This window comes from Dichomitus squalens (assembly GCF_000275845.1).
Source record: "Dichomitus squalens LYAD-421 SS1 unplaced genomic scaffold DICSQscaffold_51, whole genome shotgun sequence".
Lineage (NCBI taxonomy): Eukaryota > Fungi > Basidiomycota > Agaricomycetes > Polyporales > Polyporaceae > Dichomitus > Dichomitus squalens.
The window spans coordinates 76,955-91,410 of NW_006766933.1; the positions used below are offsets into that span (position 1 = coordinate 76,955).

The 14,456-nt window shown below is 56.8% G+C and overlaps 3 protein-coding genes across 3 annotated transcripts; 1 reads left to right on the forward strand and 2 right to left on the reverse strand.

Annotated features, from left to right (window-relative positions):
- Positions 1 to 533: 533 nt before the first annotated feature.
- On the forward strand, positions 534 to 5,400 carry DICSQDRAFT_91922 (uncharacterized protein). The gene is made up of 12 exons (XM_007369542.1): positions 534 to 563; positions 613 to 815; positions 1,159 to 1,271; positions 2,312 to 2,619; positions 2,733 to 2,911; positions 2,986 to 3,145; positions 3,217 to 3,519; positions 3,572 to 3,692; positions 3,744 to 4,008; positions 4,069 to 4,236; positions 4,298 to 4,746; positions 4,811 to 5,400. Exons 1-12 carry the CDS (start codon positions 557 to 559, stop codon positions 5,127 to 5,129), a joined length of 2,595 nt encoding a protein of 864 aa, XP_007369604.1. The 5' UTR covers positions 534 to 556; the 3' UTR covers positions 5,130 to 5,400.
- Positions 5,401 to 6,343: 943 nt separating this feature from the next.
- DICSQDRAFT_91925 (acetolactate synthase) lies at positions 6,344 to 8,054 on the reverse strand. The gene is made up of 4 exons (XM_007369543.1): positions 7,695 to 8,054; positions 7,415 to 7,610; positions 6,811 to 7,306; positions 6,344 to 6,739 (listed from the first exon to the last, which is right to left on the reverse strand). Exons 1-4 carry the CDS (start codon positions 7,988 to 7,990, stop codon positions 6,639 to 6,641), a joined length of 1,089 nt encoding a protein of 362 aa, XP_007369605.1. The 5' UTR covers positions 7,991 to 8,054; the 3' UTR covers positions 6,344 to 6,638.
- Positions 8,055 to 9,038: 984 nt separating this feature from the next.
- On the reverse strand, positions 9,039 to 11,670 carry DICSQDRAFT_68922 (kinase-like protein; the record flags this gene model as incomplete). The annotated part of the gene is made up of 7 exons (XM_007369544.1): positions 9,039 to 10,205; positions 10,276 to 10,432; positions 10,518 to 10,596; positions 10,652 to 10,740; positions 10,805 to 10,949; positions 11,026 to 11,212; positions 11,263 to 11,670. The coding sequence occupies 7 exons, from the start codon at positions 11,668 to 11,670 to the stop codon at positions 9,039 to 9,041; spliced, it is 2,232 nt and encodes a 743-aa protein (XP_007369606.1).
- Between the last annotated feature and the right edge of the window lie 2,786 nt (positions 11,671 to 14,456).

Genomic DNA, 14,456 nt, shown 5'->3' on the forward strand with positions numbered 1-14,456 from the left:
CTAGGAGAGGTGTGAGAATGAAGAGTAGCCGAAGCTGTCTGTGGCGTACGGGAAAGGACTAGGCTGACTGCTAGTAGTCATCTGGCCCAGTAATCTCCCATCTTATAGCCCTCGACGTGACGTCACGCGGTCGTGTCTCGTTTGTTCTCAGATCAGCCATGGCCGTACAGAAACGAAGGGCTTCTGGTGATCGTCGCCTGCGCGGTTGGAAATTTGTGCTGATACGGTCCTAGCAACCTCGTCTTATGCGCAACCTGTAATTGCGATTGCAATTGTTCCGTAGTCGGCGGATATGTCGAGAGACACAATCCTAGGACGTCGAAGCGAGACGCAGTGCAACACAGATCGCAGGTCTTGGGCTTGTCGGAAGGTTGAAGACAAAGCAGACGGTGGGCGGCGAGGCACGCAGAAGCAGCAGGTAAAGGAACACTAAGTAGGGGCCGCGTCACGAACGTGACAAGATTAGATAAGATCGAGATCCAGCAGTCTGTGCATCGAGGCGACGACAGTTCTCGTTCACCTTTGTCCTCCACGGCGAGATCCATGAGCTGCTTGAATGTCTGGTCGGTCTCTCTCACAATGTAGCATGCCTTGTTGCTTACTGCTTTGTAGACTATGCTGTCTTCGTGCTGCCGGAATTCGATCCGAACGACTACGCGAACGCCATCCTAGCTGGAGAACCCTACCCTCCACAGGCAGGCAAGACCAAGCCCGTGAAGACCCCGGGTTTGGCACCTGCTAGTGAGGACGTTTCTGTGGCGATCTCCAAGCTGACCTTCAACTTGGATGATGTGGAGAAGCAGCTAAAGAATGTGGTGAGTAGTCTCGTGTTCGGAGGGCGTTGGGGAAGATCGTACCGTGCCCTCACAGGCACGGTCTCTTTGGATGGTCGGGCATACCAAGTACGCGCGATGTGCGTCCGGGAGAATTGCGCTTTACCTCAAGGTTACTCTCCGGCTTCACACACTCTTGGGCCAGCGAGAGCGAGAGGACGTAACGCACTTCACGCATACACCTTTTCTAGAAGAAGAATCCCTACACGTGTTACTTTAAGTTCCACAAGGAGTGATACTGAGGTATCGCCGCAGTATCTTTCGCCGTACTGGCGCCCCCATAGCTGTCCTAGGATGTGTCACGTTCACTAACCCGGCTACACAGGTCACCACGCATCACGAGAGTCTACTCGTGCAGGCTGCTGGGGTATCGGGCCTAGAGAGCTCACTGGGCTCGGTCCGCACTGGCCTAAACGAGCTCGGTTCCTCTCTCGAGAAGTGAGTCCTCTCCCCTTTACGTGAGTTGCACCCCGCCTTGCTTGCGCGGACAATTCGAGCGATCCTCGTCTGCGGTCTTCCGCTCGCTCGGGACGCCGATGTGGAAAAAGTTCACGGGAGCACTGTAAGGCGGAACAGACACTGAGCGGTCATCAACAGTCCATTTCACTGCGCGCCTCCATGAGCGCGTAATATGCCTAAGGGCGGTACTGGCCTTCGGGGAGAACACAGTAGCGCTTGCACGGCGGTTCCGCCAGCGAGTATAGCTAGCGATTCCACAGCGACTCCACGCAGGTCTGTGCCGAAAGACAGTGAATGGCCTTTGGTAGAAATGGACGGACTACTAAACCAGACGAACCGCAGAGGTAAGGGAGAGCCTCTAGATCAGCCCAGCACCGTCTCCCTGAGACCCTTGCTCTTGATACAAGATGAGTCAAACATCTGGGCAATGTTTTGGCATGACATTTTCGCAACGAGGAAGCGTCCTGCCCTCATCCATGGCTTGCTTTTGCACTATCTGCGGAGCTCCGCTCGAAGTCTTGCACCCGGGCCGCGCTGTTTTCGTTGTGCGAGTACAGTTCAATAGCACTGTTTGGTACGGTGAGAGCGATGCGGAAGCGCTCCCTCAAATCGCTGTGGAATCGCCCTGGAATCGCTACTGTGTTCTGCGCTTATGTTGTCTGCTGTCCCTGGCGTCCCACAAGGCAGCAGGGTGGAGAGGCTCTATGTCCCTCATCGACTGAACGTGACCTTCCATTTGCCACACCTCAAACGCCTCCGGATAGTCCATGCGGCCAAGAACTGTTGATGGTCCCCACCATCAAATGTGTGGTCCGCACCGCAAAATCTCTCATCGGACCCCATTGTTGAAAAGCCCGGCGTCCTAGGAGCCCATGGCGTCGTGTCGGTCGGCACCTTCGTGTACCAGAGCATGATAGCAGCTCGTATGGTACTAGAACGGTCGTGCACAATTCATACTTTGTCTCAATGTCTCCTCGGCCTTGACTTGCATGATCACTGACGCCTCGTCAAATGCCTAGGCTCCGCGTCAAGATACGAATGCCCTATCAATCCCTTCAGAAACATGTTACCAAGCTCGATCGAATACAGCAGGCATCCGACATCCTGCGGCGGACATCACGCTTCGTCATTCTCGTGCGGCGGCTTGAGGTTCAGCTGGCGGAGATGAATAAGACTGACACGTCTGCCGCAATTGAGAGCGCGAAATCGAACTCTGCCTCAACGTCAGCTGGGACATCGGCTGGCCGTGCAGAAACGCCTCTGGCCGAAAACGAAGATGAGAAGGAGCGTGCGATTGCTAAGGCTGCTCTCACTATTGCTGAGTTGAGTCAGTGTCCTTTTGCATTCTGCTGTCCCACCTTCTTTTCTGTCCTTCCCATGTTCGAGTACTAGTACCATCAGAGAAGGGGATCGACTGACCGGGATAACGCCACTTCACAGCGACCCTGCTGAATCCCCCAGCGGTTGGTGAAGCCAGTGCAGACGAGCCGAGTGCGGGCGACCACATACCCCTCAGCTCAATCAAGGCCGTCGCCGCTCATCTGCCGTTCGTTGATGCCGCACATGCACGCATAACCAGCGATATGGAGGCGATGGTCCTGACTGGCCTCGGGACACTAGTGGGTCTTCCCGCTGTGCTGGATAACGAGATGATACCTGCCCGCTAACCACACTTTGTTGCACTCTTCTGTAGAACCAGTCCCTTCTTGCAAGCTCACTTCAGACGGCGCATAACCTTCGAGTGTTGCCTGACCTTGTGCAGAATCTGGTCAGCGATTTGAGTCAGGCAGTCGAGGATCGGATACGAACCGCCTTGGACCTGACACGAATATCCAAGGATATCATAGCGAAAGGTACGCCTCGTATCTTCACGAATATTCCGAGTGACGCTTCTGCTCACTGCGTCGTTCGCTTGCGATCACAGAAACAAACTCAATCGGCCAGGGGCTGCTATACAAGTCGCGTGTGAGAACAGAACCGACAAGCGTGACAGCCCCACAATGGACTGCCGCGTTGTGGGGAAGCCTCGAGAGCCTCATCGAGGAGATGTCGGATTGCTGCGTCAAGGTGTACACCCTCGAGAAAGTGCTGAGGATCAAGCGCGATCCCGTGACCGACGTCGTATTCCTGGACGAGGCCATGAAAGTTCTCGAGAACAGGCCAAGCACCACATTCTGGTCGTCTTTGGGTCGATCATTAGAGAAGCATGCGCGGGATGCTGCGAAAAGTATGCACGTATCCACTTGTCCAACAAAGGGTTAGTGCTGACATTCTGGTAGGCTCAACGTTTCTTCAGCAAACCCTTAGCACGAACTACCCACGTCTACTGCGCTTGTTCCATTCGTTCTTCACGAAGATCGCGGTGCATACGGATACTGTATACTCGCAGACACAACAAAGGTACGAGCGCTCTACAAGCTAAGAACAATCTTACTAACGATGTTGTCGCAGTCCTGAGACGATTCTTGTCCTCCGTGCACTCTCTAACTTCGAATCGCTCTACCTTTCTCGCTCGTCCAACCGCCTCAACGAGGCCGTCGGCCAAGCGTTCTCCGGAGGCTCACGCGCACCTCCTGGGACATCCGAGGGGATCAACATCGCTCGTGCCGTTGCGAACGAGCTCGACTCCGCCAAGTTCGATCCAATACTGGTGCAGTCTGTCGCTCGGTATGCGGTATCGAGCTTAGAGTTAATGTTCACCAGGTTAGACAGCTTAGTAAGTCTCCTTGTCCGCTTGAATCACATTGCTACCATTACTGATTTCACCACATACTAGATCGCGAGAGAACGCGCGGCAACGAGCCTAGTCGGCCCCGTTGCAACAGCGCAGCAAGTATTGAATAGTTCGCTCGCTACATGTGTCTACCATACTTGGGCGCGACTGGACAAACTGCGAGAAGAGTACCCAGACAAGGTCGTGTCGATCCTCCAACCAGTCCTCGATGTACGTACTTGATTTCCCCTCCCGCATAGCACACTGAACCGATCAGCGTCGTCCCCCACAGAAACTCCACGACACATTCGACAAGATCGTCGACCCTCTCCTAGCCTCCATCCGCCGCGAGCTCGCCGCAATCATAGCCAAGCTCCACCGCATGGATTTTGCCGCCTCCACAGACCCGATGTCCGCTATGGGCGGCGGCGCCTCTCCATACATGAAGGACCTCGTCGAAAAGCTCGCGTTCATCAAGGATGAGATTCTTGCGCAGTACCACGTACCCGAGGTCAGCCGGCAGTGGGTGCTCGCGACGGTGCGATTCGTGATTCAGACATTCGTTCTGCACGCGTCGATCGCGAAGCCGCTGGGCGAAAGCGGGAAGCTACAGCTGACGACGGACATGACCGAGCTCGAGTTCGCGCTGAGCGCGTTCATGAGCGACAAGACACAGAGCGGGAGGCGCGGCGCGGACTGGGAGAGCGTGGGAGAGGACTATCGTGCATTGCGCGCCATGCGGTGCGTCCTCGTCTTTGCGCTTGATGGTAGTGCACGTCTCATCTGACGTGAATGTGCACTTTAGACAGCTGCTCTTCCTGGATAACGCGGCGCTCGCGTCGCCGAACGCCACCGTCGGGCTACCCCCGCTCATCGTGCTACACCATATCCTCGTGCGCTCACCCATCACGCTCCCTCACGAACTGCACGGCTGGGCGGAAGCCGAGTACGTGCGCTGGGTGGAGGAGCACTCCGAGGAGGAAGCGTGGACGCTTGTCGACGGCGACGTCACGCACTGGGAGAAGATCACCGAAACGGAGGGCGGGGACGTGAGCTTGGCGGCCGAGTACGTGCAACTGGCCCGCACGGTGCTCTCGAACGCCCAGAAGAGCACCAGCTCGTGAAAGCTGATGCATATGGGTGATGTCTTTTGTAGACAGTGTGACAGTCATCCTGATATGCCTCCGGGACGCCACTGCTGTCAATGTCTTCCGTTTCTACGACTATTTGAGACGCAACTGCTCTACAAGATATGATTCACAAGGCGCTGAGAGCTTGCTCAGCTTGCTAAGGGTGTTCCTGTAATTGCTCTCGATTGGTTTCGACGAACGATCTCTATCAGGGTTATAGTCACTGTGATATGTAATTTTAGCCGAAGTGGGGTGCTGGTTTATGAAGCTACCACACCTATTCAGCTGAGCCATTCCATCTCACCGCGGGACGTTGAACTTGCGGTCTCCGCAGGAGCGACAACGACCACCGGAGGGACTGGAGGGGTGTTAGCAAGCAAAGTCATATGCCCGGATGTGATAGATATACTACGCACTGGTGGCAGGGATAGTCGGAGTTGCAGCAGCCCTCTGTGCGAGAACGATGGTAACCGGGATCCGGACTGGAATTGCGATGGCGAGGACGGCGGAAAAGAATAAGGCGAGAAGTACCACAGAGGTACGGGGCATCACTGAGGCTAATGTTCGGAGTTTAGTTTGGGAGAGGTGCAGGGACTCCAAAAGAACTGAGGTAGGGCCCCGCCGAATATCCGTCGCATCCTTTTATACCGTCGTAGCCAGGGGGGGCATGCCCCGATGACTGAATTTATCGGTGAGTATATTCAGGAATGTCTACGTACTAAATTCGTATAGAAGGCAGGGGCACGGTCGCAAGGCCCGTTTCAGAGCTACGCCCTCACCTTCTCCTGGGGCCACCATCAAGCCGCCCGGCCAGTGGTTGTATTTGCAGTAAGTTGAGTCGATGGATTACAGGTTTAGCGTCAGTGATGAACAACGTACACCACAGGGACAAGTCCTGAGGGGACCGCATGACGCTGAGAATAGCGAATTTGACTGCAAAGTTAGACCAGACAAAACGGCAAGTCGAGTAGCTTCAGAACCATTCCCATGCTAGGTGATATACCACCATTCCATCAGCAGATGTATCGCACCTCATGCGCTTAGGATAGGGGCAGGGTCCTGTAGAGCGACTCCAGGACCACCCACCATAGGGTCCAGCACTACGATGAGGTACCTACCACTCTAGGGCTCGGGACATGAGACCTCTGCGTGGCTGGTCACTAGCGCCTCACTGGTACATCTTCGGAAATTAGACATAATCACGTCAATGACTGGGGGATACTATTGCATCAAGCAGATCAGAGGAGATGGATAGTGCGTACGACGTGTGTGGAAATGATATAAGACACCGCGGAGGACTGACTCCTCGAGCTCCAAGGCAAAAGGACAGGGTCCATTGGGGGATACAATTGCTTGTCAGAGACGATGTATCTCAGATCCTCATTGACCCTTTTGAAGACACTACGACAGTATATATCCAGCAAACCAAACCAACCCGCGCTAGATCCAATGCGAATTGAGTACTTTTGGGGAGAAGCGAGCAAGGGAACGTATCCCAAACGCTCAGCCAGGAGGGAGCAGGCTCGCGTCGACGACGCCACCCTCGCCCGCGACGTCCGTGTCGTCCACATTCTTGATGGGTGTCCTGGGCATGACCATGAGACCTGCGGACCCAGTCAGCCTCCCGTCCGCTGCAAGCAAAGAGAAAAGAGCGAAGATATGGATGGAGGCTCACCGGTGCGCGCGGACTCGAGCACGCCGAACGGCTTGAGGAGCGACAAGAACGCCTCGACGCGCTTCGTCTTCCCGCACATCTCCACGATCACGCTGTGCTCGCTCACGTCCACGATCCGGCCCCCGAACTGCGCCGAGAGCGTCTGGATCGCCTGCAGGTTGTCGCTCTTCAGGCGTAGAGCTTGGATGGGCGTGAGCGGCTCCGTAAGCGGCGCCGCGGGGTCCGCCTCGGCCTCTGGGTGTGGGCTCGGTTCGGCGGAGTGTTCGAACTGGTGCACGAGAGCGGCCTCGCGCTCCAGCTTGGTGTGTTCGTGCGTGGGCTCAGCAGAGCGCTGAGTGGGAGCGGTGGTGTAGGAGATGCGGCGCGGCTCGTGCGTGGGGCCGCCGACGAGCTGCTCCTCGAGGTACTCGGGGCCGAGGATGGAGACCTTGGCGAGGAGGAGCTCGCGCTCTATGCAATGCGTGTCGGTGTAGTCGAGCACGGCCCACACGGGTACCTGTTCGCGGAAAACGCGTGAATCTCGGCATACGGCTGTGTCGTTCGACAAAAATACACAGGGGAGCGTGTGCGCGGGGGGGGGGGGCACCCAGAAACGCAGACTCACCAGGTCCTCAAGCTGCCTCCGCGCCTGCTCCACGACGCCGTCCTGTCCGCGGAGGACGATGCACATCCGCGAGAGGTCGCGGATCTCCGTTCTGCACACGACCAGCGAGTCGATGTTGAACCCACGCCCAGCTAGGATACCAGACACGCGCGAGAGCACTCCGGGTTCGTTCTGCACTAGACAGTTCAGCACATGCCTGACGTATTCAGAAGAGTTGTTTGACGTGTCAGCACCCGAGCACAGCTTTCATATGCTGAATGGAACGCGGAACAAAACGCACTTCTTGAACGGCTGAAGACTTGGGGGCGGGGTGTTGTACAGGATGTTCGTGACAGCCTCCTCCGCAGTGCGCAAGCGCGGCAGGTCCATCGCCGGCAGAGGAGGCGGGCGGTGCCTCAGGGTCCGTTTGTAATCCAGCGCAGAGGTAGAGTCATCTATGGGCGGAGGAGGCTTCGGCGCGTTCTGCTCGTCCTGCCTGCGCAGGGAAGTGGTGAAGTACCGGGGTTTGAGTCTCCTGGACGCTGCCGCCGCTGTAGTCAGGCGCGTGCGCACCGTGCTAGCGACGATGTTCGACATGGCCAACGAAGAGGTTCAAAGGCGATGTCGAGGAGACTTTGGTGGCAGAAGAGCGAGAACTGCCCCCGCGTTTTGCAGTCAAGAATGGCTTTGCCCGAGTCACTGCGCCTGCCACGTGCTATAATACCCGGATCTCCGATCCACCCTTCACGCTCTTCATGAACCCCTTCACATCCTCTGTCCCGCCGCGCATGCGGCAGGACGTGCGCCGGCTCATCAAGTGGTTAAGTAGCTGACAAATTCTCGCGCGCGATCTTGTCTTACCTATCTTGCGCCATATACGCGAAGAACTGCGAAAGCGTCACTTTTGTTTGCATTTGACAGTCGTGCGCGCAGTAAGCTACTTGTATACTCGTATCCAGATCCGTGAGAGAAACAATATCCTACAGCCAGAGCCCCGTCGTAGCTTGACATGCCTGAACTACCTTTAGCCGTAAATACATATACTATGTTGTTGTTGGTGATGGTGGTGGGATCAGCTTTGGAAAATATGCGGAGGTAAAGGGGAACCGTGTACGAGAAGGAACCTTGTATGTATGTGTGCGATGGTGCAAGGAGAAATGTGCATGGAAGAAACGCCATGGAGAGAGAGGTCCGAACAGCAGTATTATCGTCCTAGTACGCAAGCGAGCGAGCCGAGAGCGGGGAACCCTAGTGAACAGCGGAGCAACCCGGGAGGAGGACAGAGGGATGGTACAGATACACGATGTGAGCGAAGTTAGCGCATAAGAAAGAACAAAGAACCCGATGGAACAGAAAATGAACAGAAGACAGAAAGCAGGGTGGAGGACGCGTCATGGTCATGTCCGTGAGATGCTCCGCAGACGGCCACCTCTGGGGATGGCGCTCGTGATGCCGTTGGCGAACGTCGCCGCGGCGGAAGTGGCCGAGGACGCGGTCCCGTACGCATGACCCGCGCTGACCACGGGCGGCGCAGGGTTCGCGTCGATCACTTCCTGTATTTTGCGTATCCACGTCGACGCGATCGACGCGCTCCCAGCAACCCAGCAATGCGTCTTTGTCGGCTGCAAAAAACCCAGCCCTTCTATCAGCACCTCATCACACCCGAAACATCCGGCGGGGAGATGGACCGACGTACCGTGATGACGACGAACTCGCGCTCGCCCTTCGCCTCGATGGACAGAACGAGGCTGCGCAGATCCTTGTCCTTGTCCTTGTTGCCCGCCGCCGGCGGCTTCACGAAGAGCTCCGTGCGGATCTGCACAGCCCGGCCCGGCTTGCTCTTCACGCACAGCAGCCGGTGCGTCGTCAGCACGAGCTGCCGCGGGGGCTGCTGCTGGTGTTTCTTCGGGGCGACCGCCATCGCCAGGAGCCGGCTCGCGCGCCGCTTCGGGCCCCCCACCTCGACCAGCGTGTTGAAGATGACATGCTCGTCGGGTAGCATCAGCGAGTTCCTGCGTTCGGCAATCCCAGTGAGCGTTTCGCACGACCACGGGAAGGGGAGCGGGACGTAAAACACGCGGAAGAAAGCGAGAGCAAGGGAAGCGACATACAGCTCCGGGTCGTGCAAGCCATTGCCTTGTATGGGCGTCTGCGCCCTGGGGCGGCCCCGCGCTGCCTCGTCTAGCGCCGCAGCCAGCTTGTCAACTGGGCTGCCATCGGAGGAGCTGCTGATCGACCCTGTGGAATGCGAACCAGGCCCGCGCACGCGTGGGACGTCGATCGGCAAGGAACGCGTGGGGACCGGGACGTCCAAAACGTCGTGAACGGTGTCACGGACCTCGTCCTCAGGTATTGACGACGCCTGGGAAGGTGAGACGAAACGCACGCCATCGCTCATACTGCTCCGCTCTTCTTCCACGTTTGACAGCGGGAGCGGCGGGAAACCGTCCGTTTTCCGCTCGCCATGAGGTCCGATGAGCTCGGCTGGTGCATGACCGTTGGTTCTGGTGGGGCTATATTGGTGCTCAGTCCCGCCACCGTTGGATGTCCAGCTGACAGCGTCGTCCAGCTCGTCCTGATCATCTTCGTCCTCGATGGCGTTCTCGTCCAGCTCGTCCCAAGCTAAGCGAAGGCTGATGTTCGACGGTTGTGGTGCGTCCTTCTTGATTAGTCCGGCCTCTAAGGGGGGCGCGGGGCCCGACCACAAGTTCCGCCAGTTGATTGATGCGAAGAAAGGGTGGCTGCGGAGCGCCTTCATATCGTACGGGCTACCGGATGGCCCGGCACCTAATCGTTGATCAGGGTCGCGGACCTGCAGAAGAGAAGCCACGCGGGCCTCAGACATGTTGCCTTCGATACAATGCCATAAACGGAGGACGCACGAGAAGCTTCCGCACAAGATCCTGCGCCTGTTCGTCGAAGCCCTCGGGGAAGTCATACTCAAGCTGCTTGATTTTCTGCCAATCGGCCAGGCCTCGGAAGACGAATCGCCCAGCGATCATTTGATATATGATGCAGCCCAGAGCCCAAAAATCAGAGCTGCAGATCCAGACCGGTGCGCATCGTGTCGAAGACGTCATATTCAGGTCATTGTACCATAACACGAGACAGCACTAGAGCTCACCTCTTGCTGCTCTCGTTGTGTTCTAGCAATTCTGGAGAGACATACTGGGCGGTCCCCACAAATGTCTTGGTAGGCTCACCTAGAATACTGTGGCTGTTAGCGGCGGCGGATGCCGGGGATTAGCGGACACCGACCTCCGGAGTCCAGAAGTTTGCCCGTTCCGAAGTCAGTAATCTTTATCCGGAAGGCGTCATCCAGTAAGAGGTTCTCAGGTTTCAAGTCCCTGGGGGAGCGCAAAAATTGCTCGAGTGAACGAGAAGTTCGGAGTACGGAACGGGGGAACGTACCGGTGGATCACTCCTTTAGAGTGCATATAGCCCAACGCGTCGACGATCTGCGCGGCATAATAGCGGACGCATTCGATGGACAGGGAGCCCATTCGGGATATTCGTGTTTGCAGTTCTCCATTCCTCGCAAGATCAAGCACAAAGACTGGAAGGCGCAGCAGAAGGCAAAAGACGCGCAGGTCAAACGCTGAGGTACGAGAAACGTGGCTGATGGCACTCACAGAGGCTCCATTCGTCCTGGAAGGTCCAGTGTAACCGCACAATACCCGGGTGCCCAGAACCCAGCCGTACGAGCGTGTTCTTCTCTGCGAGCGCGGTCTGCTCCTTCTGGTGTCGCTTGAGATGCGCTTTGTCTATCCGCTTGATGGCATACTCCTGCCCTGTGGCGAGAAGTCGGCAATGCCAAACCTGCAAGCGCGTTACGACACGCGAGACAGCACGCCTGCAGCGGTACTCACGGTCGAATACGAGCCCTGGCCGAGCTCCTCCATGAACTCGAAGTCGTCCACGGTCATCCTGCCTGTCACGGAGCTGTTCCGAGACTTGGACTGGCCCCGGGACGCGGGGGGGCGTAGGGGCATACCGTCATCTTCGGGGTATCCGAGCTCTTTCGTGAGGTATGGAGGGGGGCGCGGTCCAAGTGGGGAGGTGGGAGAATGCGGGCTCCGCTCACGGAGGTTTGTCCTCGGAGCCGAGAAGTTACGGATAGGGCGGGGGCGGACTGGGGTGGTGAGAGTGAGGTCCGGTGCAGAGGAGTTGGATGAAGAAGAGGAAATGACAGAAGCGTTCCTGCTGAGCTCCGCTAATGTCGGGGTTGCGGGGAGTGTCGTGTCCGGCGACGGGGATGTGACCTGGAGCTTGAGCATCCGAGTCGGGGGGCGGGCGGGAGGCGGGGGGATGTTGGGGGGACGGAGGGAAGAAAATACAGAGGGGAGACGGCGCTGTGTATAACTTAAGGCTCTGCACTCGACGTCGAGTACCGGGTTCTAGGCCCGACTCCCCTCCAGCCAACCACTCCCATCTTTCCCACGACTTACCTCCTTCCTCGCGCCTTATTCCGGTCTAATCCCACACTCTATCTGAGTTCTAATCCCCGCCTAGCCCCTGATACTGTGCGCCCTCATCTTCCCGGCCCACTGCCCGTTGTTCCCCCTTTCCAGGCTGTCATCGGCGTTGCAGCGGCCATTTCCCCGTGCCCAGCCACCGCATATGTCGCCGCTGTCCGGATCTCGTGAAACCCCAGATAGACTTCTGATCACACTGCAATGCGCATGCTTAACCCTGGGAGCACGCAGTCACCACGAGCCAACCTCCAAGCCCACTCAATATCCCACGAGTGACGACCGGGTCCGTGTAGCTTCGGGCATGCACGGGGAAACGTTAGATATCCACTGTTTGCACTCTGTTCAAGCCGTGTGTGACGCCGCGGATGCACCATGATGGTCGACAAAAAGTAGTGGTGCGGCCACCGCTCAAACTTCAATAGTCCTGGGCCGCTAAATGCCTCTCGTGCACTGGCAGAGGACCCCCAGCTCTCTCGCAAACGGGACGCAGTTGTTTCGACAACCGAGAGTCGCAAGCGGTATCGCTGACGGACCGTTCAGCTGTGCAATCGTTTCCACACGAGCCGCCTTGAAGAGCGGGCAAGAGCTTCCCGAACGGTGTGTCGTCATCTCCCCACCGTTCACACCTGCCGCGTGGCTTTCATTCTGGCTTCCGGAAGCGTGGTATGGTAACGGTAACGGGGAACCGTATTGGCTCCCCGTACGTTGCGGCAGTGGGACTTCGTTTCTTGTTTCGCCTCGCTGCCTGCTGTAGCTGTACTCGGCCCACAGCTGCAGGCTCCGCGGACATCAGTGTTATGACGAGGCGGCGGTCATATAGGCGGGGCCTTGATGTCAAGGCCTGTTCCCCTCTATCATCGAAGCTGGTCCCAAATCTAGCTAAGAACACAGGTCCGCTGGCATCGCTGATGCCATATACTGTACCGGGGCGACGTGTCGCTGCGTCGCAACATCTCCGAGAGCTGCCCGGACGCGCAGGCGCCGCAGCGAGGAGCATCTTCCTCCTGCATCTCCCATCTCGGCAATTGAAACTTCTTTTAAGCTTCGCGGATCCACCGAGGCTCCTCGAAATGCGGGGCCCCGCACTTCATGACCTCTTGTGGCTCGGCCACGCCATGAATGACGCTAACGGAGTACATATGTGGTACGACTTCGATCAGCGCTGTGGCCGCGAAGTTCGTCACGACTGACAGATCCCGCAGGCGGCCCGCCAGCGAATGAGTAAGATCCGTAACATATGTGGCCGCTTTATATGTCCGCAGCCCGGAGCATACGGAATCGTATCACACCTTGAGTTCTCGACCCGAGGTCCCCGTACATGCATACGGCATTTCCAGTACGTCGAGCTCCTCAGGCGTAACACTGCGGGGTTGTGGCGGCTCGCTGACTGGGGCCACGTACCACGTACCGCGGACTGTCAACCATAGGACGCAATGTTCCATCTCAAACCTATCATGATTCCAGTCACTTTGGGACCGTCATGCTTCCCCGTGTCCCATTGTTGTCCTATGTTGGTCGCACCTCGGACAATTAATGTGATTCCCGTGTCACATGGTCTTCGTTGAATTTTTCGGAGGCAATTTCCATGGGTCGCTGAGCAAGGGGGTTATTCTACTGTGGTTCAGGTTGATGGAATTGCAATAAGACACAATGTGCCACATATTGATGCGCCCAGTGCACGCAATCTCTCGCGATGTTGTGGGCCGATGTGGGCGGGTTTGAGTTCTCTTACATAGGACAACAGAGGAACACAGTTGGCGGCAAGGGAAACAAAGGGGAGAAAGACGACAGCTATTGGCGTGGGCGGAGCACACAAAGAAATGATTCAGGCAAAGCGTGCCGAGGCGTGGCAATACGGCCGAAAGCCTCAACATAATTCGACGATCAAGTGTCGAGTATATGTATGTAGTCCAGGAATCCTTTGCACCGATCATGCCCACGGTCACCAGAATGCATCCCTTCACAACGCACTTCAGAAGGAGATGACAGAAGAGAACGATGCTCCAAGATATCATTAGAGAGGGCGTGATGTAGACGAGCATTCATCGAATAACAAGAGATCTAATATAGAAGAATCCGGGGGCATTCAGCCATGGTACGCGTCCGAATCAACTCGTTTCGTTCGCGCCGCCGCCGCCAAAATATCGAGACTGTTGAGTCCGGCGAGTCTGCCGGAGTCTGGCGGACTCCGGGGATCACATGACGTTCTCGGGAAGCACCCTTGGCGCCCAGACACCTAGACCTCATCTCGGTAATCTATGACTACCTCATCGACTCGCCCCCGCCTATTGCCTGCCCATACGTATTATATCATATTGCATAGCGTAGAAGTCGATTCTTATGATATCTTCGATCTACATGCATGGTTACCTGGAGGTCGCTCCCGCAAGTCTGGGGTATTGAGGTTTTCGACGCTGTTTATTCATTGACACCACCTTGCATGGGGACGGATTATAGTCGGAAGGCAATTTTTGTAGAGGCCCTCTTCGGAGAGCTAGTGCTAGCACCCACCAGAGGGAAGATCACCCGACAGCCTGCCGCAAGGATTGGCTACTTCACACAACATCATGTCATTGAGCTCCACCAGT

Coding starts and splice junctions, on each gene's coding strand:
- DICSQDRAFT_91925 (XM_007369543.1), bottom strand. CDS start 7,990: ATGTCGAACATCGTCGCTAGCACGGTGCGCACGCGCCTGACTACAGCG. Junction 7,611..7,694: donor AGTCTTCAGCCGTTCAAGAA/GTGCGTTTTGTT, acceptor TGAATACGTCAG/GCATGTGCTGAACTGTCTAG. Junction 7,307..7,414: donor GGAGGCAGCTTGAGGACCTG/GTGAGTCTGCGT, acceptor TTCCGCGAACAG/GTACCCGTGTGGGCCGTGCT.
- DICSQDRAFT_91922 (XM_007369542.1), top strand. Junction 3,146..3,216: donor CAAGGATATCATAGCGAAAG/GTACGCCTCGTA, acceptor TTGCGATCACAG/AAACAAACTCAATCGGCCAG. Junction 4,747..4,810: donor CGTGCATTGCGCGCCATGCG/GTGCGTCCTCGT, acceptor TGTGCACTTTAG/ACAGCTGCTCTTCCTGGATA.